The following is a 27,835-nucleotide window of genomic DNA, read 5'->3' as shown; positions in this document are numbered from 1 at the left end:
GACGATACTTGCAAAGGCGCTGATGGTTGTATCGGAATATGACATGGTTGGAGAGGAGGCAGTATCCTCTGACCCTTTACGGAGTCCTGGGCCGCTTCCAGTAATATTGCTAGAGCCCACAAGTCAGTCACACATCCCACCTCATACCGATGGTACCCTCATGCGAAGAACTCACCTTATGCTGCTTCCGGCAGTTCCTCAGAGTCGGCTTCCGAAGCCCATCCGTGACCGCGATACGGCGCTGTTCATCCTCATCCAGTTCGGGCGTGTAGTAGTACTCGCTCTCCAGCGGCTTGCCGGCGGCGTCCTTGCCTTGCCGGCGGATAATTCCCACACACGGGGTAGACTCAATAATAATACGGAGCTGCTCCCTGCTATACGTGCGGCGCTCGTCGGCAGGCAGGTTGTTCATGATGGTCGACAGAGGAGTCGAAGACAGACGCGAAAAGGCAAGCTGATTGACCATGTGGTTGCGCAGTGTGTCGGCGGCTTCCTTTGACATGCCGGCACGCGTGGCGGGGTCGAGCTCCTGCGGCGCGGGGGCCGCCGGGGCAGCCGGGGTTTCTTGCTGGGTGTTGCTGTCAGTGCTGGACGAGGAGTTGTTGGTGATGCCCAGCGGGGAGGACTCGAGGGCATGGGCCAAGGAGCGGCGAGGTTGGCGGACCTTTTTCGCGGTAACTGCGTTTGAGAAGCTGTTGGCGAATGCGAAAGAATGGAAGATCGGGTCGTTCTCGTTCTCGTTGTCATCATCAGACTGCGGGTCGCTCAGGTCGCTCGAGAAGCTGTCACCATCATCACCCTTCTGCGTCGCGAAGCTCCGATCCGCGGCGTGGCCCTTAGCACGCGTTGGCGACTTCTCATCAGCGCTGGCGTCCTCATAAATCTCCACAGGTGCATCGTCGTCCTCTTCATGGGTAGCACCAGCAAGAATGCCATCCAGGCTCCCGATCGAGGTTGACAGGTTGGCCGGAGTCGGGGACTCTGGGCTGGCCAGACGCGTGTGCCTCTTAAGCGGACTGCCTGGCAACTCCGAGCCCGCCCTCGCGTTCCTCCGCGGCGACTCATCCCAAGTCGAGTCACTCAGGTGGCCGAGCGCGTCATGGTCCTTATCCTTCCGCGGCCAGCGCACCAAAACACGCGCGTCCTGCACGTCCAGCATAATCTCGGCGCCCTCCGTCTCCGAAGTGAAGGAATCACCCTTGGCCAGTTCCCAGGTTTGGCCCTGGCAGTGCAGCTTGAGGCCGTTCCAACCGGTGCAGACGATCTCGATCTTGTTGGGCTCAAGCGGGTTGGAGGCGGGAACGTAACGGGCCTTGACGTGAACGCGGCTGATGAGGCGGTTGGCGGACAGCTGGTAATGGGACGAGCTGCTAGACCGGCCCATCAAAAGAACCTCGCCATTCTCGTTCAATTGAACTGAAGGAACGCTCGAGAGCGGAGTCCGCTCCGAGGCTGATGAGAGGGTCCGCTTCAGGGGGGGACGCGACCCGAGACGCGGTGGGCTGGATGACAGAATGCCGGTGCTCGAAGTCGGCACCGGGGTCGGGTACTTGAGGAAGGCATTGGAGCCGGCGTGACGCTTCGCAGGCCGCGGAAGAACTGGAGATGACGATAGAGGCTCGAAAGCCGGGAGGAGAGACGGGGCAGGGCGCTTCACGCCGGCCGCGGTGGGCAGGGTAGGCTCGGCCATCTTGGAGCCGGTCGACGGAGAGGAGTCCATGGTTCTTCAAGTTGTTACACTCTGTTCATTACAATTCAAACCCAAACTGTTCCCTCGCGGCTGGGAAAGTTTGGAGTGGTGTGGGTGGAAAGAATCGGGGTCGGATCACGAGAAAACGCGTCGCTCTGTGGTGATGTGTTGAACGCTCTGCGGCGTTTTTCCGTCTAAGTCGAGCGTGCGCGGATGCAGCTTACAAAGCAGGCAGGATGTCGAGATGATGAGTGTCGATGAAATACAAGACAATTCGAAAGTCGGCCGGTGAAAAGGTCGAGGTGGTGGTCGGACGAGGTGGCCGATTACTTAAAGGGAGAAAGCCGAAGAGAGGGAATGTGTGTGGCCGGGGTTGTGGGGATTTTGATAGCTTTTAAGATGGAAGGTCGTGGTCGTGTCTGCGGGACCGTGGTCGTTTCGCACCCGCTGCAGGACGCGGTTTTTCGGCGCGTTTGGCGTGTCCGGCCCACCCAAAAGCGCGTCTAAAGGGGGCTGGTGGTCGCTGTAAAATACCGGCCCGTGGCGGCCAATCGCCAACTGCCAGACCCTAACCCAGCAGTGGAGCATCCCCTGACATGCCCGACACTGGACGACGACGAGGACAACAATGATGAAGTCCTTGATGGTTCTCACACCTCAAACCTCGAGATTGGATGGAATGCTTTCGTTTGTTGGTTGAATGAGCGGCGTCTCTAATTTCATTGTGGCAAGTCTAAACACTCCAAGATCTCTCCTGTTGATGACGTCAATCTACAAGAGAACCAGCACTTGCATGTGCCCCCTGCAAGCACTGAATGCATTGCGCTGCAAGCAATCCCCTGAAGCATGTCAGGTACACTCGACATGATCATCCAAACTCCACAAAAACACACAAGAAATTGACCTCGTCTCACCTGTCTCCCCATCTGCCCTGTCCGTGGTACTCATTCAGGCCACTGTGTGAAGCCAGGAAGTGGGAGATACATCAAACGACGTATCCAACGCCGGCGTTGAGGATCCCGTTTCCACCTCTTGTATACGCGACAGACGTGCAGTACAATCCCCACCATCGCAACAATACCGCCCACCACAGTCAGGAGGGTAATGGCAGCCCAGAATCCCCTTGAAGTGTTCCACCTCAGTTTACAGTATGGCGACGGTCGGATTTTTTTCTGAAGTGTGTAAAATACCGGCCAGGATCGTGCCCAGAAACCAGTCAAGAAGCTCAGCACGCCGAGAATCAAGTGCGGTTGGGACTGGAACGCGGTGAGAATCAGTACCGCGATCCACCCGTTCGGATAAGTGTGGTCTTTGAACGTCCCTCTAACCATGACCGCCAAGACGATGACGACCACGAGCAGCACTCCGTACGTCAACCAGAGCAAGCACCTTCGTGACGGATCGCGCACCTCGGCGGCGAGCAAACACAGCCCTATCACCGCCGTCGGCAGGGTCGGAAACGCCATCACCGTATGCTGTAAAGTTCTTGTCGGATCATAGTCCGGCAGCTGTGAGATCTGGCGGAACGCCACCGCCACGCCGGCCACCGTCGCTGATTCACCCAGGAAACTCATCCAATACGTGAAACTGCAACCGGGAATCCAGGAATCGTTTTCGTCCCTCCCGCTGTACCATCCCATAAAGTAGATGCGCGCCCAGTCGCCGGCGTCATCCCCCCACCAGAGGGCCAGAATTGCCGCGCAGCCGAGAGCCCAGCTGCGCAGCCCGCCCCAGAGGAGCGCCTCGGCGAAGTCGCGCAACCGGCCGTCCAAGAGCAGATTCACGTTGGAAAGCCACCAGTTCAAGAACAGGGAGTAGATATTGAGGATGAGGACCGCCCAGTCGCCCGTGGAGGCTCGGCAGAAGTATGGATTGTCCTCGGTGGGCACGAGCTCACAGGAGATCTGCTCCTCACTGGCGGTGCGGGTGGCGGTGTAGGCCGTCGCGGAGGAAGTCAAGGTGACAACGGTTTGGTCAGCCTCGCCGGGGAAGAAGGTGATGACTTGGCCCGAGGTAAAGTCCCCGGCGGTGATCACATCGGAGGTAGTTCCGGGTTTGGTCCTGCAAGATGACGTATAAAACGAAAAGTCCAGTGGGAGGCTTTTGATCCGGCGCGGTGAGGGTGAAGCACGTGGCCGTGAGAGGGTCCTCAAAAGTGGTGGTCAGAGTGTAAGTGTGGAAATCGTCTCCCACGGGGTCGTATGAGGTCGTTGTATAAAGCGAGATTCATCGCCATGCGTTGGGCATATTCGCGGGTAGACAAGTGGTTAGAGGATACGACGGCTCTGAGGCAGAGGACGGTCCGGTTGTCATCCTCGCTACGGCTGCGAGAAGAGCAGGAGAAGGAGAAGCTGGAGGAACGGGGGTTGCGAGAGTAGTGGTGATGAAGGTGGATGGTGTAAGCAGATCCATCTTGTCATTGCCGAAATACTAAACGGAGTTGGAGAGAAATCACAGAGGGAGAAGAAATCGATACCAGCTGTCTGACAGTAATCGTGACCTTGATTCAAGGCTTGGTTATAGGTGCCGTGGTAAGTAGCCTAGCTCAGCTTACATGCCCAATCGATCTCTTGTTTTGCCTTATAACCTCTGTCCCATCGTGTCTATTCAGCCTCATGCCTCGAAGCAGGTCTTACCAGTGTTCTACCTCGCACTAGGTTCACAATGAGGCTGAAACCAACACCACGACCTCAATGACAACAGATGGATGCATGGCTCTCCATAAGTCCATACGGGTTCAAGCCGCCGAATTCTTGGGTCAAGAACTGCCATGTTAGTGGCCATGTGCGGTGACACAACGCAAGGCTGCAGAGTCTATTGTGCCAAAATAGGTCTGCTGCAAGCAAAAACGCGCGCCACATCAGACAGCAGTCTGCAAAACCCTGCTCCAACTTCACCATTCAGCCTCAATTGCCACAGCCTCACATGAAAGATGCTTTCAGCTGCTTTTTGGGCTAGGTGCCGTGCTGCCCAACCACCACGCTTCGCGGAGGTCTTCTAGAAGTGGCATGCATATATACAGAGCGCCAAGCAAGGCGCCGGAAACCGTAGCCCTTCTGGAGCTCGGAACCTCCGTTCAGCGAAGAGGGCTGCGAGGAAGCAGTTCCGGAAACATTTCAGCCAGCCTCGGCTGCTCCGAGCCACATCCTCCGTCCCAGTCTCGAGGCAGGTGAGTTCCAACATTCCACACACATCCAGGGGGATATCAAATAAGACAAGCATCTGTACAATGAAGCCACTAGCTCTTCTATTCAAAACAAGCACATTGAGGTATCTCTGTTGCTAACTGTCAGTAAATCCTCCTCAAATGACAAACTTGGCGCCAAACTCCGAGAACCTGACCCGGCTTCCAAACGCCATGGCAGTAAATATCCAACTTCAACCCAAATCCCAAGAAACCATCAAAAGATTCCAACACCTTAAGATACCAAACCAAAACGCCCAAGCACTCGTCCTTATGTGAACCTCTGCACCGGCATCTCCACCGGCGACCCTCCATACCCGTCGGGATACCGACTGTGCTGAGGCGGCTGCCATCCTCCCCCTGTTTGTTGCCCTGCGGCCACTACAGGAGAAGACCCATTCCCACTGCCGTTCCCTGCTTGATCATAATACCCCACAACCAACCCCGGCGGCGCCTCGAACCGTTCTTCGTTGTCGATTTCCACAGGAGTCCGTCTGCCCGTGCTTCCCTGGAAAGGCACAAGCTGGCTGACCTTGTTCACCGACGTGCTGCTGGATTCGGACGACGGGCTGACCACGAACGTGGCTGCCGGTGCGGGTGGCTGATCGACAGGGCTGGTCATGACGTTGGAAGAAGGATCGGGCTGAGGCCAGGTATTTCTGTTGCTGTTGTTGCGCCGGCGACGACGCCACCACACGAAGGCCGCCCCGCCGATGATGGCGACTACTAGCAGGGTCGAGAGGACGGAGATTGCGGCAACCGCGGCGTAGGAAAGGCCGCTGTTATTGTTGTTGTTTGATGTGGCGGATTCGCTGTTGGATAGGCCGGGGATGCCGACGCCAGAAGTCTGCAATGACCCAGGGAGTGAGGATGAAGCGGGCGTCCCGGGTGAGAGGGGTGAAGTTGGCGAGGAGCGGGAACTGGCAGAGTCTGAAGAGTCGGATGAGTCTGATGAGTCCGAGGAGGCTAAAGAAGACGAGGTGTTAGATGAAGTTGAGGAATCGGAGGAGGATGAGGGACCAGATGGAGTTGTGGGAGAAGGACGGGAGGAACTTGTCGTACGTTCGGCCGTATTCTCCGCAGTGAGGTCCGAATTCTGATACGCAACTTGGATCATCGGCGCAAAAATATCCATCGACGCCGCCGTAGTGACTCCCGCATTGACTGTCTTTCCATCCTGACAGGACACTGTCTGAACGGACGCCCCCTTTACCCGCGACACGCACGTCTGCCCGCCAATATTCGCACACTCAAACCCTTGGGGACAACAACCCACGAATGCTTCCCCAGGCACCATGCTGAATTGCACCGGCCACTCGGACCATTCGCCCGCCACTGCCGAACAAGCTGCTTGATACCCCACTGGACAGAAGACGCCGGGAGAGTAGAAGCCCCAACCTTGAAGCTCCTGCCCCGGGACTGCCACACCCTTGGTCGTCGGCGGCCAGCATGCCGTATTGTCTTGGGCCGTGCGCGGGACGCAGGTTTGCCCCCAGCGGGCGAGGTTGTTCCTCTCTGGGATTGCCACGGTACATGACGCCGGTGGGGTGAAGACGGACATGAGCGGGCCGAGGATGGTCCGGTCTTGGTCGGTGATTGCTGCCATCTTGTTGGATCACTGGGATTTGAGCCGTCTTCACTCGGTAGGTTGTCTTGTAGGTTTGGACCCAGGTTGTTCGTTCAGAGTCACGCTCGGTGAGATCGTGTCGACGTGAATAATCCCGTCCCTTGTGGGTCGGCGAATGGTGAGGTAAGAAGCATGTCCCAGAATCCGTATCTGGGCTGCCTGTGATGAGATAGTCTTAATGTGCTGGGGACGTCGGAAGCCTTCTTCAAATCAACGAGTGCCGCCGTGTCTACCCTAGCGCTGTAAGGCTCTCGAGGTTTCGGGGTGTTCAAGATAGCGCCCAGCTTTGTGTTTAGTCGGCGCCGCCTTGGCTAAGAGACAGCCGCTGTGTCAGTCATCCAGCCATCCTTAGCGCAGAAGCTTGTCGGGTTTGGGTCTGGGCGCAACCTCCCAGAGTGACAGAATGACGTGCTGATAGTTGTGTTGGAGGAAGGCTTCGACGGCGACGTGGAAGGGTGCAGTAGGAGTTCAAGGACTTCGGAGAGAGAAACCCGGTATTTGATACAGCAAACCATCGCAGCGACCACCTCGGGTAGTTTTGGGCCATGACACTTGGGGGCCTGGCATGTTCCCCCGGTGTTCACTTGGACCCCAAACAGACGCGACATCGCCCACATCATCGGCGCAAGGGTGACCGGCGCCCCAGTGCCCTGGACCTCTCTGGTCCTGGCTGGATCGCAGTTGGTTTGACCGTTAACGGCGGAAAAGGAAACCAATGGTGAGATGGCCGGAAGGATTTGCGCCCCGGACCGCCGCTACGCCTGGTCGAGTTTAGTCCAACATCTGTTCAGCACAGGGGGTCTGTGGCGGAGGCTCTGAGGAGCAAGGGTTGTCTGTGAGCCTGCCATCTTGAGCTCACGTTGATATGCCCCTGGCAGGAAGGTGTTCGGTCAGCGCAACCGCATGCCGGGTCTCTTCCGGTGCTTGGTCGCTGTTGATTCTCGGGTTTCGGTTGTGCTGGACCACTGATTCTTGTGATCCTCCTCGGTCAAGGAACCTCGTCTTTGAGCATCGCTTGTAACAAATGTTGCCTACACAGTACCTCTGAGCTGCCCATGAGGTGACATTGATCCTCGATACACCCACTTGCGGTGGAGATGATCTTCCCTCCGATCTTTTCTATATCCAAATTTTCAGAATAGTGTTTGTAGGTGACTTTGTCCAGCGGAAGAATATCCATAACTCTTGATCCTAACCCGTCCACACGTATGGCGCCACCTCCACAGACTTCGAACCCTCTCCGCTCGAGTCCTCGAAAAGGATGTGTTTCTATTCCTGTGAAGTCTAGAGCTCAGTGGAGTGGAATAGCTGTGTGGATGCCCCAGTCGTCTTATCAACGTTGCACGGATAGGTGTGATCCTCGTCCAACATGCATGAATGAAACCAACAAACTTTTGCCCACGACATTCAATTTCGGCAACCGTTCACGTCGAGATTGCGGTATGCATCCTCGCCGCAGGTGCCGAACCGCCCGCACCACCACACCACCGGCTCTGCCTAGGTATGGTAGTATCGCCGAATTCACAACTACCGGGCCGCAGCCGCCTCTGGCCACATACATCACCAAGGTAAGTGAGTCCCCCCACGCGCTCTATTGAACGTGAAACGGACGTGGATGCGATAACCTACACAACATTCTATGGGCTGCAAGATTCCGGCCCCAAGCCCATGGCCATGGGAATGTCCAATATCGAAGACTAAACACCTCTTGCACATATCCGTGATCAAGTTCTTGATTGTTGTACGCACCCAACAGGTAACTACCTTGCGCTCGGCATCCGTCTTCCCATTATCCCCAAGAGGCGGAACAAATAATCCATCTGCACCCAGATCCCAGATCCTTCCTGTTTCCATCCCTTCCCGATCCAGTCACAATTACCCAGGCAATCCATCTCCGCAGGAACGCCAAACTCCAGTACAGTGCAAACCAGGCCCTAAAGAAATCGAGAACCAGATTTCCAGCATCCGTCATAGCCGTTACTCCTCATCCCAAACTCCTCTTCAAAGATCACCCGCGTCCTCCGGGTACAGAGCCGGCCGCGGCTCCGACCTTCCCCTGTGCAGATTGAGGGGGCCATAATACATGGCAAACGTGTCCCTCAGCAGGTCCTCGGACAGTTGCATGTGCTCTCCGGGAGCAGTGAGGAACTTGAGGCCGCCCTTGGCGTCGAGGGCTTGCAGGCCGAGCCAGTCCTCGGTATACAGCTTCCTCTTGCGCAGGGGGATCCTCGCGGTGCCGTTGACTTCCTCAAACCAGGCCGATTCCTTGGGGATGGCGACCGTGTCGTCCTCGAACATGTACATGACAAAGTACTCGAGGCTGGCAATGTTCTTCTTGTACTGGTCGTTCTTGACCTCGCGCTCGTTGTTGATGTCGGCGAGGAAGTTGGAGTGCTCGAGATACTGCTCGTACTCGTCCAGGTTCCGGTAGTACTGCGCCGGCACAACCTTGCCCTGCACGGTGTTGCTCCAGGCGTCGTTCTTGAGCCAGGCCATGGTGGCGCGGCAGATCCAGTCGGTCGGCTCGCAGTCGCGGAAGGTGGTGATGCCGTTGTGCTGGGATCCGAAGGTCACGAGGCTCCGGACGGGCGGCTTGTTGCAGCGCTCGACGTAGGCGCGCAGGAATTGGCCGCCTTGGGAGAAGCCGAGGGCATCGATGGCGGGCGCGGTCGAGAGGATCGGGTGCGCGGCGATGTCGGCGCAGACCTTGGCGACTTGGTCGGTCACGTTGCCGACAAAGGAGTAGTACCGGTCGCGCGACTCGCTGTCGTCGATGCGGATTGGGTAGACGAGGGTCCCGGGGTTGACTTCGTCGGCGAGCTCGGCCACGCGGCGCATGCCCTCGCTCTGGTAACTGTCTCCCAAGCCTGGCAAGAAGGTTAGCATCCGAAGTAGAAATCGCAAGGAAAAGAGGGCCGTTCGTACCATGCCAGATAACCAGCGGCAGCGGAGTGTCGTCGTCATCCTCAATGTTGGCCTTGACAGGCTTTGCTAAAGCGCCTCCTAGAAGCGACCCGACGAGAAGCAATCGCAATGGATTAACAAGCGCCATGATGACAAAATGAAGGAAGCGACAAATAGGAAGAGAAAAGGACTCCAAACGAAACCCAGGAGGATATGTGCGTAGAATGACAGAGTTAATAAGTCATTCGGACCATGGAGTCGGTCGGAGGGGTGGTTGGTGTTGATTGAAGGTCGCCGGATGTGGTTGCACGGCTGGCGGCGGCCTTCTTGGGTGTCTCGGCGCGGTCTGGATGATGACATAAGCCGTCCGCACGATGCCCGGTCTTGGCGCCAGCGCGGTTTTGGTGGGTCCCAGCAAAAGTTCAAAAGCTTCCAAACCGTTCCGTTTGGGGTTTGCTGTTTTTTGGACTTCTTCTCTTCCCGTTGAGACAACCACGTCGAGTCTTGCAGAACCTTGACTCGCCAACCAACGCTGTTTGTGCCTCAAGGTAAGTTCCATCCTCTTTACAACCGACACCTGACCTACGCCTCGAGCACTATGATGATATTAGGTTTCCAAAAAACATGTTTCAAGACGGGGCTGAAGTCTTTGATGATACTTACACCTCCTGAAGCTCTCTATTTTCACTCAATGAGACCTATGCTTCTTTCCAAGAAGTGCAGGGGCTAACCCGTTTGCAGGTAGTAGATTGCCTAGTTGTCGTAGGATCCTCATCAAGCTGGCAGGCCAGCTTGTCAACGTAGCGCCTTGGGACATGTTCGGAGGGTTGGACCAACCCAATGCCGTGTTATTGATGCCCTGACTTGTCAATCCGACGAAGGTTATTTCGTTGTACATAGAAAATTCACGATAACAAATTGAAGCAACTATGAACGCAGAATACCTCCCATCCCATCTTATCGGCCCGAGTCCCTTCACTTGAGTTTCTTCTGCCTCTCTTCCTCCTTCAACACCTTCTCCAGAGTAGTCATGCCAATTTTGCGATACAGCGCAATATCCAGAATCCATTCGCCCAACCACGTCGCGATCCACACGCGCGTGGCGTTCCCGCCGCCCCAGAACCAATCCGGCCTGCCAAACCAGCTCCTGAGCAACAGTGGCCACTCCGGCGCGAGCGCCTTGGCCACCAGTTTCCGCGCAAAGGTGGCCGTATCCACCGTGGCATTGTTCTGGCTGAATGTCAACCGTCTCTCAAACACCTCGCGCACCCGCTGGTAGATGCTGTCCGGCGGGAGCGTGCGGTGGGTCCGGCTGGCAATGTTGGACTTGACGGTGCCGGCCATGACGACCATGACGCGCACGCCGAAGGGCTTGAGCTCGAGGCGGAGCGTGCGGGAGTAGGCGGCGACCGCGGCCTTGGTCGCGCAGTAGGCGGAGCCGAAGACGTACGGGGTGATGGCGGCCAGGGAGGCGATGTTGATGATCAGGCCTTTGGCGGCGATGAGCAGGTCCGAGAAGGCGGCGCACATGGCCATGACGCCAAAGACGTTGGTCTCGAAGGTCTCGCGGACATCGGGGATCGAGAGGTCCGTGGCCGGGTGGGTGTGGGTGCGGCCGCTGTTGCATGTGTCAACGATGATGAGATCTTAACGATGGTCATGGAATAGTAGATAGCGAGGACCTACGCGTTGTTGACAAGAATGTCGAGCGTGCCCCCGGTAAGCTTGGCTACCTCATCATGGCAGGACTTGATACTGGCCTCGTCTGTGACATCGAGCTTCAGAGCGGACATGCCCGACTCGGCCAGCTCGGCCAGCACGGCCGGGTTGCGGGCCGTAGCGATGACATGCAGGCCTGGCGAGGTGTGAGTGACTTTTGAGAAATGAAAGGAATCCGGGCACCAATACCTTTCTTTTGAAACTCAAGACACAAGGCATGCCCAATGCCGCCCGGCGTGCAACTAGATGGAGACGGGTCAGCGTAACTGAGGGCTTCACAGACTCTGATGGCAAGAGCCTCATTCAAGTTGGGCATGTGAAAGTGACGACATGGCTCGGACCAACGTACCCGGTGATGAGCACCGTCTTTTGGCCTGGTTTAGGGCCCATAATTCCCAATGCTAGTTCCTCGTCAGGATTGTTAAAGGAACGAAGAGTGCTGTAAGATTGCGATTGAACTCGACAAGAGGGGGACTGCACAAGAACCCGAGGTTTCCGATGTGGCCGAGCACCTGGCATGTGGCGTTCATTCAAGGCGGGGACCTTCTGAGTGAAGGGTTAGGGTTGTCACAGAGTCCAAGCCGTGCCGCCATATCGAATCTTGCAAGACCTTCATTGATACTATTGCGCATGACAACTTCGTGGGTATTGAAGTCAGAGGAACTTTTGTAGGTTGGTGTAAGGCGTTTAAGCGTCTGACATACGCTGGCAATGCAACCCTTCCGCTGCATGTTAGATCTAGGTCAGCAGGACTGGATCTCGTCAGATCAAGAGCTCATGCACTAGGCAGTACAAGTACAGCTCTTGGAGCACTCAAAAAACCACATTGGGGGGAATGAAGCAAGGGGCCTCCAGGTTTCTGCGAAAGGGTTATGGGCGTTAAAATTCGAGGAAAGGAAAGTCTCATTCTCAACATGCCAAATCCTCAAACCAGAAGAAGAACAACAAGAACGAACAAAGGGGGAGTCGAGAACGAGAGAGAAGGCGCACACAGAGGGACCCGCTGTTAGTGTCGTCAGAATATTTGTAGGCGAAATCGATCCTCCTCAACTACCGCTCTTAACAGAGGCAAAGGATGCGGGCGGCGTACATGCCTCGAGAAGAGAACGTTGTGGTTGTTTCTGCTCACATTGGAAAGACTCAACGCAATCTTGTAACCGCCTTGGACGGGTCGTTGGAACGTCACTACCTCTTGTATCTATTTTTTTCTCGAAACCTTCAAACAAGATCGTGGCTGAACCTCAAAAGCCCTGCGCGAGCGAATCCTCTTCGGTCCGATGCAACACACAGCCCCCAACTCCCGTCCTGCATGCCAAGCCAGCGCGAAGGAGCAAAGGCTTGCGGCCCGTCGATAGTCTTCCCGCGTCGGATGCAAGCCACGGCGGGTTTGGATTGGGGCGTTTGTAGGGGGCTTCCAGGCACCAAATGTGCCCGTATGGTTGGTGGTTTGCCAGCTCAGGTGGGTGCCGTTCGTGGGAGTGATCCATGTGTTAGGTTGCTAGAACTGCAGCAGCGGTGCACTCCCGCCCAAGTGGGCGTTGCTTCCCCGGTGGAATGGAAGCAAAGGGGATGGACAACTGGGTTGATAGGAAGGAACATATGAGACGAGCGCCGTCCAGAGTCGAGGGTCTCAACCTGTGAAGACCTCTACTTGATGGTCTTCTTCTTGGGGCTCTCAGCCGGGTTGGAAAAGATTGGAAAGCCCTGGCAGAGCCGAAGGATATCCGAGCTGGAGGCAGCGGAAGTTAAGCGCGTCTTGGAAACCTGAGGCTTTTGAAGGTTCAGATATAGAGGTAGATAGTGGAGCAGCCGATGCTGAAACAGCTTCTACAGTATCCAGCGCGGAATGTCAGTCCCTCCGGATGAAACCATACGACGCTCGGCACGCATCTTCAGCCCTCAGCTGGATACCGATTTTGACGTTAACGGTTACTTTTGGGGGCTGTGATGCAATCGATGCATTCTCGAGGAAGGTTGCAACATTGAAAGGTCCTCTCGCTCGCTGCGTTGGGTGTCAGCTGAGCTCGGTTGGAGCTTGGGTTTGCGGCACACAGAGCGGTCCCTTTCTCTCCTCATCTCTTGATCTCTTCCTATTTCCTTTTTAGCAAATCTCGACCCTCGTATGGCACGATGGAGAGCAGATCTATGTCTGTATGTAGATGCTATGTTGTAGTGAGTGCCTGGGTTGGGCGGAGTGACGACTGCGCCGCCGCCCCCTGGCTTCGGTTCTCTCGCTTAGGTGAGCAGGCACCAACTGTTGACAGCCGGGATGATTGGAAGGGGCCAGAAAAGGACATCAAGGACACGAGCGGCGCTCTCAGCTTCCATCCCCTCCTAACTCGCGATACGGTACTTAGGTAGGTTTCATTGAGAGGTTGGGTTGGAAATACAGTTTAAACAAGAACGCCATGGGAAGATAAGCAATTATCCGAGCTAGGTCAACGTCTCCAAAAAGCCGTTTTCGTGTAACCCGCGGCAAAATCCCGAGCGTTTGTAGATGGCCTCCTCCAAGTATGCTGTATGTACCGATCTCAAGGCAAAGACATTTCAGCTCACCATGTTAAAACTGGGCGCTAATCTCCTTTCCCAGTCCTCGGCGTGGTGGTATTCCGGGTTTTTTTCCTGCTCTCCGCCACCGGCCCCCGATGGCTGGCTGAGTGCTATCGTTGCGTTCTACGCCGCAGAACCAAATGACAAGTCCCTTGCCCAGATACAACTTAGCGGCACATGGCTGATGGATCTCCCTATCGACACAGCTTTCACGCCCGCCCGTCCCATCTCATAACTCACCAACATTGGGTTCCTCTTCAATAACCCCCTTTTCCAACAAACCGGCCCCTGCTTCTGCGACCATGATCCTCTGAAACCAACATCGACCAAGCCAGCTCCAACTACTACTCACCAGCCGTCTGTCCATCAGTCCTCGCAGGCTTAAGGTTACTTACAAGTGTGGCATTATAACAAAGACCGGGACTATCCAAATCCTCGACCGACGTCCCTCATTTTCCACCCACCGCCTTCATCAACACGACTGGCATCGCCGACTGGTGTTGGAAAGCCGGGACTCGCAATCCGGGGGAGGGTCTGTCAACCTTGGAGTGGCAACCCAAATGCCATGGACTGAGGCGGACTTAACAACCCTCAAAACATCCCCTCCTACTCCAGACGTCCGACTTTCTGCTGCTGAGACGGCGGCCACTGCTGGAGCGAGGACGGACATAAAGACGACGCTGACAGAGTTGCCTGTTCTTACGGAAACGACGCCGGGTCCAACCTCGGAAGCAAAGCAGACCATCACGCACACAACCGTTACCGTGACGACCGAGACGTTCAAAGTCATCCATATGACTGAGAGGCCCACATTTACCCCGGCATCAACGAATGCCGCAGGGGAGTTGAGCGAAGAGGGCGGAATTGGGTCACTGAGCCGGACGTCGAGCATCATCGTCATTGTGTGCGTAACGACTGCTGCGGGCGTCTTGATTTCGACCGCGGCATTCTTCGCCTTCCGATGGTGGTACAAGAGGCGGATGGCGCGCATGGGCTTGCTCCCAGATTCCCCTGATGGCAGCGACCTCGAGAGGGGACGTCGACGAACAGCACACCTGTCCGAGAAGCCGCTGCCGAACGGGTCGAGGAATACCACAATTGACATGACAAGGCGCTCCTCCAAGACGTCCCAAACCTACACGCACTCCACGTCCCACAGCCAAAGCCCCATCGTCGAGTCGCCGCGGGATAGGCTTTTCCTGGAAGCACCCAAACCCATGATTGACAGTCCGGCGCCGCCGTCCGAGTTAGAGGCCAACCCGCCAGCAAACCCGGTCATTGGGAGTGCCCCGAACCCGGCCGAGCTCCCTGGCGACTTGCTCATCGAGCCCAGCAGGTCATGGATAGCGCGGAGGTCGTGGATGCAGTCACGCCGGAGCAACAATCGGACCATCCGCGAGTCCTTTGGCGAAAAGGTCAACGATCCCGCGGCAGCGCTAAGGCGGCTCAAAATACCACCACCCACGCTCCCACCAACCCGGAAGACGTCGCCTCGGTCTGCGAGCCCGGGAGCGCGCAGCTTCAGGTGGAGGCTGCCGCGCAGTCCGAAGACTCCCACATCGGCGGGGGGATCGGCGTTCAATCTCCCTGATCCATCGCGGGTTGCCGGAGTAGAAACCGGGCACCGGCACGAGCAGACCGAGCTTGGCGGGTCCGGGATGCGGCAGGGCGCGGCAGATACGGCGTGATATGGTGGTCGAAATAGTTGCACACACTCGCTGCAAGGCCGTGATTGATGTGGATGGCAATGTCGAGTTGATTGGGTGGCGCCGGGAAGACGAACCGTGGATCCAAGGTTCCGGACGCTGATCTGGGCCCAAGTGGAGAGGCGGATAACGGGATCCTGGGGCCAGTGGCCGAAAATTGCCCCGCTCGGACCGGGCTGGACCCCGCCGTGGGGTGACCGAAATCAGGGAACCGTCCCCGAAATCATGGAGGATTTCGGGCAATATAACACGACATCTCATAACTGCCAGAGATCATCTGACAAGATCTCGCGCTCGCGAATTCCACCAAAAATAAGTTTATCTCGAGCAACACCCCCACGGTTTGTTGGCGCCGCAAAACAGTTCAAACACAACATCACTTACAACTTACACACTCTTGATCAAACAAATCATCACTTACATCACGTCATCATGGCTTCACAACCATCAACATCAACCTCAACGGCACCAGAATCCCACAACGACGGCCACCCGTCAAAGGGACGACCTGCCAACCTCACCACCGTCATCCCCGAAATTGACCCGGAGCTGACGGCCTCGCTGCTCTCTCCCAAGACCTCTCACCCGCACCGCTATCACCGCAACCCACATCATCATCACCACCATCACCACCACCACCACCGCAATCACAGCCAACAGGCGCAGCCTCAAGAAGAAGAACAGGCAACCCCCATCCAAGAACAATCAGAACCACAACCACAACCCACCCAGCAACAACAAAAACAAGATCCCGGGCACCTCCAAGTCCCCCAAACAACAGGAGGAGGAGGAGACGAATCCGACACGGGATCCTGCGCCTCTGCTATCCCCTCCGGCACGAGCACGCCTTCCCCCGCCGCCAAGGCAGCCATGGAACACACAGGATCGTGGCAGCCGCGCCTTGACCGCCAGCAGTCCTGGGACCGGCAGGAATACAAACACTTGATGCTTATGCGGCAGCGGTTGCTGGTGAGCCCGCCGCCGGAGAAGATGGAGTTTTCGTTCTCGGAATCTTGAGCCACACTGCCGCGGGGGAGATTTGAGTCCAACAAGGTGGTGGGGGTTCAACCGGTGGTGCAGTTGGATGAGGGGGAAGAGGAGTTGGGAGCGGAGAAAAAAACAAACGGTGTATCTCCGTTGTCAACGGACAGCAAAGAGGGGATTTTTCTTTCCTTGTTCTGTTACTCTGTTATAGTTTGGTTTAACTCTCCTTGGATGAAGCACCTTTCCTATTCTCTATTTTGGGGTAAAAATGGTCACGGAACTTGGTAGGATTTGGGAACGAAAGGACACACAGGTCTTGGCGTTTAGTCTGTCATAATGAGTAACGAATTTTCTAGGATGGAGAACTCTGGTTCTGTGTACATGATGACACAACTACCCATATTGTGTTGTGTCTCTCTGGGTGTAAACATTCGGAGTGTTGCAGAGGTTAAAAAGTTGGGGGCTGGTCAATACCAGAATTGAAAACACAGACACAGCTCAAGCCATGTAAATCCCATGTATTCAGAGATTGTACAATCTGATTCCAAAGCAAACCGACAGGCCAGAGCGCCTCCTATCCGAAATTGATTCCCTCCTGTGCTCCCAGCACCCTATACCATCCAAGTTCCGGCTTGGTCCTGATGCTCCATATTCCAATATGGCTCATACCAACTCCGAGACAGAGATCCAAAGACAGGATACAACCTAACAAACAAGATCCAAGAATATGCCCATCCACCTCACAACACAGCCAATCAATGCTTTAGGCCTTCTTGAAACCCTCCCAAGTGGTCTCCTCACGCTTCCTAGAATACTCGCTCACCGCCCCAATGGCGTACACCCCGCCGAACAACGAAGCCAGGCCCAAACCGACTCTTCTCGGCCAGTTGCTGGTGCTGTTGCTCCTCCTCTGTCCTCTCAGATCCTCTTCCGCCGATGCCTCGCCGCCACGTCCCTGTTGGGACCGAGTTTGGCCACCACTCCCAGATCCTTCCTGGCCGTTGCCACGCAAACCATGCTGTCCACCACCAACCCCTGCTCCTGCGAGATCATAGTAGTTCACAAACCCGGTCGGACTGGAGAACCGCAACGCGGACACGTCATACCCGTCATCCTCATGCACTGCACCCTTGTCCGAAAACCAGCGGCGTTTCTGGCCGGTCATGTCGATCGGGTTGATCGTCGCGCCTCCTCCTCCTCCTCTTCCTCCTCCGGCACTAACTCCGGACAACTGACCATCCCCAGTTCCCTCCGTAGCCGCGGCGGGAGAAGCACCACCACTACCCTCCCTCACCTTGCGGAAGATAAGTATATCCCCTTTTCCTCCGACGATCTCAAACCCTTGGTTGCAGAGCGAATCCAGGTGGGGGATAAACTTTGCCGGGTGGGAGAGTTGGAGAAGGATTTTGACCGGGGTCGGGAGGGCGGTGTCGCGCTTGTAGGATGGGATGATGGAGGAGGTGGTTTCGGCTGTGTGGATGGACTGGGTGGTCGGGTCGTAGGCGAGGACTTTGTAGATGGTTAGTTGGTTGGAGGGAGGGGAGGGGGAGCTCGTGAGTATGGCGGGCTCGGCAGCGGGTGAGTTGGGGGTGGTCTTCTTTTGGGTGGTCTTTGTGGGTTTGTGGTTAGTGGTGGCGGCGGCGGCGGTGGTGGTGGTGAGGCGATCGAGAGCTGGTTGGAGAGGGTCGCTTGCAGAGCTGTTTTGCTCTGAGACGGGATCGGAAGACTTAGTGTTGGATAGCTCGTCCGTCCAGGACTTGGAGAAGTCCTCGGGGAAATCTTCGATGTAGTTTCCTGTCAGGCGGCGTTTCGTGGCTGGGGCGGGAATGCTCCCTTCCGTTGCGGACAAGGACTCGGTGGGGGCTGAGGACTCAACCGTGCCGTGAATGGAATTGAAGAGCTTCTTCGCCCCAGATCGTGAATGTTCTTGCTCCGGGCACCTATTGTTGGCTGAACCAATGCTGTAATTATCCTCTTTGGTCTGCTTTTGCGACTCCTGGAGCTCCTCGGAATAAGACTTGTCAAGACCGGAAAAGGAATCCTGTGATTCAGTCTTGTCATGCTTCGACGACTCAGCAGTTTCTGTGTCCGAGATACCTTGCTGGATCTTCTCGGACAGCCACTTGGTCTCGGTTTCGTCATAACCATACGCTTCATGGTTCTCCGCGTCCTTCGCTCCCTGCGCAGGTGCTTGGGCTTCCGCCGCATACTTTCCATCCGGCTCATGGCTGCGGACGGCCTGATACTTGGACAGTTCTTCCTTGCTAGACGGGGATTGTGTGAATGATGGAGCATACCGGCCATCCGGTTCAAAGCTGAAGAACGGATGACGATATTTGCCCAGCTCATCCTGAGAGTATTCTGGCCAGTTGCCATTCGCGGCGTACTTGCCGTTGGGCTCGCTGGCGAAATAGGGCTTCCGGTACCGCTCGAGGTCGTCGGCAGTCTTGGTTGTGGTCTCTGCTCCTTTGTTGTTGATTGGTGGGGGGTTTCTGGGCAATGGGTCGTAATCGCGCTGCAACTCAGCTTTTGTCGAGGACGAGACCGGAGTGTGATTGTCGCTCGTGGTTGTCTGGTAAGCTTCCCGGTGCTCATTGGGCGGGTTGTCAACTTGTCGCTGCTGCTTCTGGTTCGAGAAATCTGATGGCTTGTAAAGCCATTCGTGTTCTTCGCCAGCCGATGCCTTGTCTTGTCCTATGGCTTGTCCAGTCTTCTTATCCCCTGATCCGGGAGAAACGTCGCGCTTCGTCTCCTCTGTCTCAGGGGCCCAGAAGGCCTCAAACTGGGGCTTGTACGCAGCAGATGGCTTGGTTGGTTCGGCCCCCTGATCTGAAAGGTGATACCCGCTTTCAAAGAGGGTCCTGGGCACCTTTCGGAGCGTGATGGGGTCGATGACATATTCGGTCTCGTCCGCTTTGGGGGTTGGTGAAGCCGGCGACTCGTTTGACGGTGATTCTTTCTTGGCGCTTCCATCCTTCTGGTCGCCGAAGAGGAAATGTTCCAACGGGGCTCTTTCTGCATCTTCGATGTTTTGCCCTGGTCGGACTCCCGTGGGATTATCCGGTGTCCTCTGCGGCGAAGCTTCTCTGTTCGGGCGTTTCTCGGGATCCTGACTGCCGCCTGGGCTCGTGCTCCAGTAGCTCTTGTACAACCGATCAAGAGTTGCCTTGGCCTCTTCGGTGAAGGAATGAGGATGGGAGAAATGATGACGATAGAGGTTCTCGCAGTATTTGTTGTATCCCGAAGGTTTGCCTCGTGAATAGACGTCAGGGGAAATGTAGTGAATAAAGTATGACGACAAGCGGCCAAAGCGGAATCCCCTTGCTTGCAGCCACCGGTGATCGCACGAAACAGGCGGCGGTAGGGAGGTGAGAGAGGCAGGATGGACGGCTTTGGTCACCCGGCCGCGCCGGGCGAGGACGGAGGTAACGGTGGACGACATGGTTGTTCCGGCTACGTGAGTGAAGTTGACGCTACCTCTGGAGTGACCAGCACCGTTAGCTACTTGATAGACATAGATGGCACGGCCAAGATGCTCGACGGTGACAGGAGACGCCGGGACAACGAGGCCAGATGTTCGCAAGGCGGTAACTGCTTACGTGGCTGCCCCGAGAAAGCTTCTGGGAGTGATGTCATGGAAATCCACCTGAGCTGGTAGTCAGGGGAAGTACATCAAAAGGGAGGCTTCGAGGTCTGGCCGGTATCACGAAGTGCCCGCAGAGATGAAATCACGGTCGTCTGTCCCATAAGGAAACCGGAGGGCAGTCAAATGAGATGCGAAAATGGATCGGGCAACACGAGTCACCAGGTATCATGACTTGGCTCCTGGTGAAAGAGAGGAGAAGAGAGATGGGATTCATGGCTACACAGTGGTACCTCACAGTATGTCGTCGATGCAGCCAGGTCCCACACTACTTTATGCCGAGCTAACCACCAAGACCACCCCCTGTGCGGCAACACCCCGACTGGAACATGGAATGAAAACAAGATGTGATTCGCTGGCTGCAACGAACAATGGCCACCGCGGGAATGGTGGTCCGAACAATTGGAGATGCTGCGTAGCGTACTCGTAAACTGCGGGGTAGAATTGACACAAGGGCGCCAGCGACAGGGAGCCTGTACTCGTACCGATGTACATCCCTACTTCATTGGGCAACACTGGATCAGTTCGAGGGAATTCAGGAGGCTGGCGTGTTTCTTTGTGAGATACATGGAAGTCCTCAAAATACAACGCAGTTCATGGCCTGAATCCGAAACATGAAGACGGAAATCCCGAAGGTCTGGCCATGTTGGGAACACCTGTGCAGTGCCCTGGAGATGGCTCCGAGATGGCACTCATCCATCGACAACTGTCTGAGTTACGCCATTTGTTTCCAGATTTGGAGCTATCAAGTTTTCTGCATCCTAACAGATCTTCACGCTCCCTGCGAGAATAAGATTTCAAATGAATATCGCCGGAACGATTTTGGCCTTGTGCGCACTCATTTGCCCTCCTATCCGCGGGTACTTCGTACTGTGTCCAGGCAGGTCAGCCAAACCTCATCCACCTCATCCGGATGATGTCATGCCGTTTCCGGCTCCATGCGCATGCCAGGGACAGGGTCTGCTGTGGACCGACCTTCTGTTACGTTACCGTCATAACGGACCTTCAACTCCCAGGTGTTGACGCTGGTCCATAGCAGAAGGCTTGGGTGGATGAACACACACGAGAACGCCTCCAAGGATCCTGAAAATCGAAACACTTGCCTACTATGAGACTGAGCATTTGACGCAATCCTCAAGGAGTCTGAGCTTAGGTACACTCCGTTCCAGCTGAATTCACAGTGGCGTACGGCGTTACGACATGCCCCGCACTCGGCCTCGTAATTTTCAGCAGCCTCCCTCGTTGCCCCACCATGGATGCCGCAACAGTCACTCACCGAACCCCGAACAACGGCGAGGCTGAAAAGTGCTGAGGCAGGTACGACGACGGGTTCAAACAGCCTTGGGCCATATTGGGCAATCGCAGCTGTCGACCGTGGAGAGAGCATGGCGTCTTGTGCTTGAATTAAATCTTACCTGATCTGCTCCATACGCTCTATTCTGTGCCCTGGCATTGGCGCATCGAAACCTCGAGCCGACAACACAACCTGCTCAGGGCCCAGTCCTGCTATTCCGCGCCGTGAACAGAGCTTCGTCGGCTGTCCCTCCACACCTCCTCAAGCCCGTTCTCCGCTCCCTTCGACAGCATCATGTTTCCGGGGAAGAAGCCTGGCGCCGGCTTCGGCGGCTTCGGCGGCTTCGGCGCATCCACCACCACGCTCTCGTACCTCACCCCACCACCAGACTTCTCTGCGATCCCCCATGAGGTCGTCGTCCCCTACAAGAACCTCCTGAAGAAGGATAGCACAACAAAAGAGAAGGCCCTCCAGGAAATACTGGCTTACGTCCAGCGTCTTGGCTCCGACACGAGTCCGGAGGAGGCTATCATCGACACCTATGTTCGTTGAACCGCCCGAACTCCACGATCCCACGTCGCTCCCCTAACAGCCTCCCAGATTGACCTTTACCCCAGGCTATCCATCGATGATTCCTCGCGCGTACGAAAATTTGCCCACCAGCTGCTGTTCCAGCTGCTCAATGCCGCCAAGAAACGCATGGCAAAGAAGCTTCCCAACTTTGTAGGACCATGGCTTGCCGGCACCTTCGACCGGGACAAGACCGCCTCCAAAGCTGCCAGCGATGCTTTGGCGGCCTTCTTGCAAACCAAGGAGAAGGAGCAGGAGTTTTGGAAGGCCGTGCAGACCCGCGCGCTTGAATTTGCAACCGAGGCCATTAGGGAGACTCCCGATACTCTGAGCGACGAGCGAGCAACCACCAAGCAGGACTCAGATGCCAAGTACCATCGGGTTGTTGGCGCCAGTCTGTCGCTGGCTCTTAACATTGTGAAGAAGGGGGACCTGGAAGCGCTGGAGGGCGGCCTGGCCAAATACCTGGAAACAGACGCGCTGTGGTCCATGGCAGACTCCGAGGACCCTTTCGTACGGAAAGCCTTCTACCAGTTCGTCATTGCAATCCTCTCTTCGAAACCAGAGCTTCTTGAAAAGCGGCTTGTCACAGTCGGGAAAGCGCTTGTCTCCGACAGCATCAAGAAGAGTCAAACTGGCTCCTCGACAGACCTGCTCAAAGCTTTGACCGCTCTGACGGAACGGTTTCCTCAAGTCTGGGGCACCAAACAGCACCCATTGCAACGGCTTCAGCAGTTTGTAGCCGAGGGCTCTCAGGGTGGTGATGAGGAGTATTGGAAATCTCTGGATCAACTCCTGCTGGTGGTCCCTAACAAAGAGCCATCTCTTGAAATTGTTTCTAGGTTTCTCGCTTCGATGCAAAAGGGCATTGCGGGTCGTCTCGAATCCTTGATCGGGCGCAACCAAGCGTACAGGTCTTATGCACGGGCCTTCGACTTGTTCCTTCGACACACTCCTCTTCCGGCGAGCTTCCTTGAGGAGAACTTGACGGCGCTGACACGCCGCTATCTCCATCCCAGCTCAGAGTCGTCCGTACCCGCACCTCAACGCCCCGAGACCCTCGCCAATGCCTGGGCCATTGTGGCTCGACACCAAGACGATGAGACTCAAGCAGCAATCAAGGAAGAGTGGCAGAAACTCAAGGATGCTTTCCTTCTTCGCATGGCCAATTCCCTGCCCGAGGCCTCTGAGCGTTACCAAGAGTCTCAGTCGGCGATCGCGTCCGAGGGTGAGCGCTGGTTCGCCTTTGCGGCGACAGCCCTCTCTCAGCCAGATGATACATCGCTTTCTGGAATTATTACCGACAACTCTGCCAGTGTCTTGCACAGTGCCGTCGACCTCCTTGTAAGGAGGAATTACAAACCCTTTGGTGCAGCATCGGTGGTCCAGGCGGCATTTCGACATTGCCCCAACCTCTGTGCCGGCCAGAAGCTTCTGGAGTCGCTTTTTCCAACTGGCGAAACGGAAATTTTGGATAGGATCGTGTCCTCGGCATCGCTTCCTTACCTCGTGTCTGATCTTCATAAGCTCACGAGCGACAACGAAGGCCGGTTTGCTGAGATCTGGGGCCCCCTCACCGATGCAGCCTTGCGGATATCGGATCGGAGCCTGGCGGTATCGGCTATCAGAGTGCTCATAGGCATTCCTTCGGCTGCTGGGCATGCACACAACAGCCCTTCATTGCAGAGCTTCCTCGTGTCTGTTTGGAAGGATTTCATCGGTGGGTCATCTGTTGACAAATCACGGGATCTCTGTGAGGCCACTCTCTCCTATGACATCCTTTCCAAAGAGTCGTTGACCGAGGTTGCAAACGAAACACTCGCGAAGCTAGAGGTCCCGGAAACATACGCCTCTGCCGCCGCTGCTCTCGAGGTTCTTCTCAGCAGGCGTCGTGAGATCCTGACGGAGAACGAAGATCTTCATGTGAGGCTGGTGACGAACCTCCTGGCACTCACCGAGATCTCGGATGCGAGGCTTTCTTCGGAAGCAAAGCGCCTCAAGGCGCTCCTCGACGCACAGCCAACAAGCCAGAACCCCGTGGCAGCGATATTGGAAAATCACCTTGAAGAAGCCGGGCCTTCGTCACTCGACGTGGACACCCTCCTTCAGCAAGCCCTGGATGCTGTCAAAACAGGGAATGTGCCAGTCGAAGATCTCTTCCCCAGTTCCACGGTCTGGATGGAAGAACTTTCCAATTACCTTCAACGCGCACCCAATCCATCCCTCTCGCTGACGAGCAGCATGGGTGGCGCGTACTTCCTGGTCCAGGGAACCACAAACGCATCTCCACCTTCGCCACGCCGCGACAGCAGCGGACGCTCCATCCCAGCGCGAATGGCTCTGTTCACTGCGAAGCTCTTCTCGTCTGGCGTGGACACGTCATCTCTCCCTTTCGAATTCCTCTTAGAGCTTGTCTACCTTCTGTGCCTTACCGAAGCCATTGCCTTGGACCAGATTGCTTTCCCACAACCTGGAGGGCTGTGGAGCGATGGGTCTGAGGCTGAGGCCCAGGTCCAGGAATTCTGTGACCTCAGCTCTGCCGTGGTCCGCATCATGGTCACAGCAAGCGGGGACTGGACAGGATGGGACATGAGCGGGGAAACTCTCACAGAGCGCCTCATCAACTTCATGCTCGCCGAGGCGGTCAGTCCGAGGCCTAAAGCCTTCTATGCCGCCAAGGCGCTTGGCTCACTGTTCCAGCTGCTGGTCCAGACCCATGGAGGTGCGCCTGGGGAACTTGAAGAGTGGATCACCAAGCTCAACATCATGAGGCTTGCACCCAACACGACCTTTGCCACGGCCGCATTTCTGACTGGGTTTGGTGAAGCGCTTGCGTCTTCTAAGGCTGTCGCAACGTTATGCACCCGCCTCATTAGTGAAATTCCAGGCCTGCGAGTCTCTGACGCAGGGCGGACGCTTGTTACTCTGGTGATGCTTAACCTATGCCTGGACGTGTATGAGGCGGGTGCAGTACCCGTCGAAACCAGGAAGCAGGTCCTTGCGCTGCAACAGCTCACCCGCTGGACTGAAGAGCCAGACAATCTGGGCTCACAGATGGTTGCTGAGATTTGCAGGGCAATCACCCGCCTCCTCCCGGGTTCCAAAGACACGTACGGGCCATACTGGGAGCAGGCAATCAAGTACTGCCTCTGGTTGTGGACCAACGCCGCAGACAGCCCACAACACCAGCATCTGCCATCTATCTATGCCTCCTTGAAGTTGATGCAGGCTTTGCGTGGGGTAGAGGACCCGAATGATGATCTTGTGGATGCCCTTGCGGAACACAAAGCCGAAGAAACGAAAGCATTGATCACACTTCTCGGCATCCCGCATGACAACACGACTAGCTTGCCGTCTCAACAAGTCGACGCACTCCTGGCTCGGATGGTTGGCAAGGTTCAGGATGTCGCTCTTGCGGATCTTGAAGACATCTATAAGGCGGTTGCGTCAGAATCTAGAGAGATCCAGAGGGCTGCGTTTGGCTTGCTCCACAAAGCGCTGCCAGCGGCACAGGAGGATATTAACCTCTCGGTGGTGTTGGATAAGAAAGGTATGCACCCCACCATCGCCAATCGAATATGTGACAACTTCTGACGCTTCACAGCTGCCAACCTTCCCGAGGAACTTCTGTCCCTTCTCCTCAACGCGCCAAATTCGCAGGACTACACTGACGAAGACCTGGCCCTATTTCCACCCGCCATCCGCTCCTATCTCCTGGCCTGGCACCTTGTTTTTGATGCCTACAGCAAAGCCTCGTTTCGCGTTCGCAACGACTACACTGAAAATCTCAATAGTGGCAAACACCTGAACCCTCTCCTCGCTCTCCTCGTCGACGTCCTGGGCCATGCTGCTGGGAATGCGCTCAACCTCGATCGCGCCGGCTTCACCACCGAGCATATCCGCTCTTACAACATCGACCTGGCCGATGCTGAGCCCCCCGAGAAGGATATGAACTGGTTGCTGATTCACCTGTTCTACCTCATCCTCAAGTACATTCCAGGGTTGTTCAAGATGTGGTATCTGGACTGCCCATCCAAGCAGACACGGAACTCGATACAGACGTGGATGGAGAAGTTCTTCTCGCCACTGATTATCTCGGACGCCCTGGACGAGGTGGTAGAGTGGTCTGCCAAGCAAAAGGAGACGAGCACGGGAGGTGGCGGCGGGGGTGCGGATGCGCAGGAGATCACCGTCAAGGTCAGCAAGAGCGCGCGTGAGATCACGGCCGGGTATCCTGTTGATGATGATGCCGCAACCATTGCCTTGCGCGTGCCTAATTCATATCCGCTTGAACCCGTTGATGTGGTCAGCGTCAAGCGCGTGGCGGTCAAGGAGGAGAAGTGGCAGGCTTGGTTGATGGGGACAAAGGCGGTCATTATGCTTGGCGTAAGTTTTTCTCTCTTTATCCTTTCGCTATTGAGTTTGTTGGCTAACGTGTCACACACAGAACTGCAACCTCGTCGACGGCTTGACTGCCTTCCGGCGCTACATCTCGCTCGCCCTCAAGGACCAGGAGGAGTGTGCCATCTGCTACTTCATCATCGCCCAGGACAAGACCCTGCCGGACAAACGCTGCGGGACGTGCAATCATTCCTTCCACCGTGTGTGCTTGTACAAGTGGTTTCAGAACAGCGGCCGCAACACGTGCCCGCTGTGCCGGAACGCCATTGACTATCTGGGCGCGGACACCAAGAGGCGGAGACCGGAGCATGAGTAGACTGGGTGGGGGGCTTCGGGATGAGGTGGATGCTGATGTCACGGGTTTGGCGGTATCCGTTCAAGCCCGAAGATCATCTCGTGATGTACTAGTCTATAGTCAAAGCCATATGTCGATACATAGATTCATCGTCCCGTCTGCCAAACTCAAATCCATGGGCTTCTTCGGGTGTCGGATGCCCCGCTCCATCCCCCACTAGATGGGGAATTGTTGCGATGGATGTAGTTGTCGTTAGTCCTACGGAGGAACACTGAAGCACAGCGAAAGAAACTTGAGACCTCGAACACCTACAACGAGTCAGTTACGGGGGTGGCGAGGCTTGATATAACAGTTCGGAAGCTCCTGTTCGTCCCAGATTTGAGCATCACGTTGGCTGTCTTCGCTTGTCATGACATCTCAACTCCACCTTGCATGAACATGTCAAACGTTAAATCGATGACTGGGCGCGCACGAGGGATGTGGATGTCTGCTCACAACCATGTGAGAAAACAGGTCCGGACTCACTCATGTTGACTTTTTCGACATTCCTATGGCCGGCCAGGGGTTGGTCAACAAAAAGACCAGACAAGACGTCAGAAGAGACGCGAAAACCAGGAATCCAGACCTGTCTTCCATGTCTTGGCAACGCCCCCTTTGCCGTTTCGGATCGTGATGTGATGCTTGCGATGCTTCTTGGCACAGTCCCAAACATTGCGAAGTCCCCTGTTGCTGGGGAGCGATGAAACACGGCGATGGCACCGCCCAAGGACGACGAGCCAGGGTTGGGGGTGCCATTCCCTGGTGTCATGGAGACGTTGACGGGATGCGCCGTCGATCAAACAACGCCAACAGCACGCGAGTCGGAGGCCCGCACAAAAGAAGAAAATGCTGGAAAGAGGATGGGAGGGGACCCGGTTTGTTGATGATGGCGCTTGACGGCGGATACTACGGAGGATGGGGGAAGGGAGGGAGATCGACCTTTTACCCCCGTCGGGATTTTCAATCTTCTTTTTCCCATTCCTCTCTTTCTCTCCTTTCCTTCTCCAGACCATCATCATCAGCCATGATGTGTTGTCTGAACTGAGAGGCAGGCTGTTTGTTTCGCTGTGTGTGTGCCGGCCACCTTTTTTCTCTTCTCTTCATTACGTCTTCTTTTCTTTTCTTGCCTTTTGGCCTGTACTTTCATCCATTTCTTTTTTTTTTTTTTTTTCTTCTTTTCGTGTCTATTCCCTTCTTTAGATCGCGACAATGCTGGTCATTCGCGCTCT

The 27,835-nt window shown here is 55.8% G+C and overlaps 9 protein-coding genes across 9 annotated transcripts; 3 read left to right on the top strand and 6 right to left on the bottom strand.

The window, feature by feature from the left end:
• Nucleotides 1-76: 76 nt before the first annotated feature.
• On the bottom strand, nucleotides 77-1,720 carry VTJ04DRAFT_5334 (uncharacterized protein; the record flags this gene model as incomplete). Its single annotated transcript, XM_069363439.1, has 2 exons — nucleotides 77-109; nucleotides 176-1,720. The coding sequence occupies 2 exons, from the start codon at nucleotides 1,718-1,720 to the stop codon at nucleotides 77-79; spliced, it is 1,578 nt and encodes a 525-aa protein (XP_069220285.1).
• Nucleotides 1,721-2,634: 914 nt separating this feature from the next.
• VTJ04DRAFT_5333 (uncharacterized protein) lies at nucleotides 2,635-4,102 on the bottom strand (the record flags this gene model as incomplete). The annotated part of the gene is made up of 3 exons (XM_069363438.1): nucleotides 2,635-2,646; nucleotides 2,881-3,751; nucleotides 3,969-4,102. The coding sequence occupies 3 exons, from the start codon at nucleotides 4,100-4,102 to the stop codon at nucleotides 2,635-2,637; spliced, it is 1,017 nt and encodes a 338-aa protein (XP_069220284.1).
• Nucleotides 4,103-5,145: 1,043 nt separating this feature from the next.
• VTJ04DRAFT_5332 (uncharacterized protein) lies at nucleotides 5,146-6,480 on the bottom strand (the record flags this gene model as incomplete). Its single annotated transcript, XM_069363437.1, has 2 exons — nucleotides 5,146-5,840; nucleotides 5,937-6,480. 2 exons carry the CDS (start codon nucleotides 6,478-6,480, stop codon nucleotides 5,146-5,148), a joined length of 1,239 nt encoding a protein of 412 aa, XP_069220283.1.
• A 2,022-nt stretch (nucleotides 6,481-8,502) lies between these two features.
• Nucleotides 8,503-9,553, bottom strand: VTJ04DRAFT_5331 (uncharacterized protein; the record flags this gene model as incomplete). The annotated part of the gene is made up of 2 exons (XM_069363436.1): nucleotides 8,503-9,368; nucleotides 9,427-9,553. The coding sequence occupies 2 exons, from the start codon at nucleotides 9,551-9,553 to the stop codon at nucleotides 8,503-8,505; spliced, it is 993 nt and encodes a 330-aa protein (XP_069220282.1).
• An 827-nt stretch (nucleotides 9,554-10,380) lies between these two features.
• VTJ04DRAFT_5330 (uncharacterized protein) lies at nucleotides 10,381-11,514 on the bottom strand (the record flags this gene model as incomplete). Its single annotated transcript, XM_069363435.1, has 4 exons — nucleotides 10,381-11,023; nucleotides 11,092-11,260; nucleotides 11,314-11,366; nucleotides 11,474-11,514. 4 exons carry the CDS (start codon nucleotides 11,512-11,514, stop codon nucleotides 10,381-10,383), a joined length of 906 nt encoding a protein of 301 aa, XP_069220281.1.
• Nucleotides 11,515-14,234: 2,720 nt separating this feature from the next.
• Nucleotides 14,235-15,362, top strand: VTJ04DRAFT_5329 (uncharacterized protein; the record flags this gene model as incomplete). The annotated part of the gene is made up of 1 exon (XM_069363433.1): nucleotides 14,235-15,362. The coding sequence occupies one exon, from the start codon at nucleotides 14,235-14,237 to the stop codon at nucleotides 15,360-15,362; it is 1,128 nt and encodes a 375-aa protein (XP_069220280.1).
• A 450-nt stretch (nucleotides 15,363-15,812) lies between these two features.
• VTJ04DRAFT_5328 (uncharacterized protein) lies at nucleotides 15,813-16,397 on the top strand (the record flags this gene model as incomplete). The annotated part of the gene is made up of 1 exon (XM_069363432.1): nucleotides 15,813-16,397. The coding sequence occupies one exon, from the start codon at nucleotides 15,813-15,815 to the stop codon at nucleotides 16,395-16,397; it is 585 nt and encodes a 194-aa protein (XP_069220279.1).
• A 730-nt stretch (nucleotides 16,398-17,127) lies between these two features.
• On the bottom strand, nucleotides 17,128-19,806 carry VTJ04DRAFT_5327 (uncharacterized protein; the record flags this gene model as incomplete). Its single annotated transcript, XM_069363431.1, has 1 exon — nucleotides 17,128-19,806. The coding sequence occupies one exon, from the start codon at nucleotides 19,804-19,806 to the stop codon at nucleotides 17,128-17,130; it is 2,679 nt and encodes an 892-aa protein (XP_069220278.1).
• A 1,789-nt stretch (nucleotides 19,807-21,595) lies between these two features.
• VTJ04DRAFT_5326 (uncharacterized protein) lies at nucleotides 21,596-26,588 on the top strand (the record flags this gene model as incomplete). Its single annotated transcript, XM_069363430.1, has 4 exons — nucleotides 21,596-21,844; nucleotides 21,902-25,421; nucleotides 25,476-26,257; nucleotides 26,319-26,588. 4 exons carry the CDS (start codon nucleotides 21,596-21,598, stop codon nucleotides 26,586-26,588), a joined length of 4,821 nt encoding a protein of 1,606 aa, XP_069220277.1.
• Nucleotides 26,589-27,835: the final 1,247 nt, after the last annotated feature.

The sequence above is a fragment of the Mycothermus thermophilus genome (assembly GCF_041956435.1).
Source record: "Mycothermus thermophilus strain CBS 625.91 unplaced genomic scaffold VTJ04scaffold_3, whole genome shotgun sequence".
Lineage (NCBI taxonomy): Eukaryota > Fungi > Ascomycota > Sordariomycetes > Sordariales > Chaetomiaceae > Mycothermus > Mycothermus thermophilus.
Note: the sequence above shows the minus strand (reverse complement) of the source record. Positions and strands in the feature narration are given on the sequence as shown.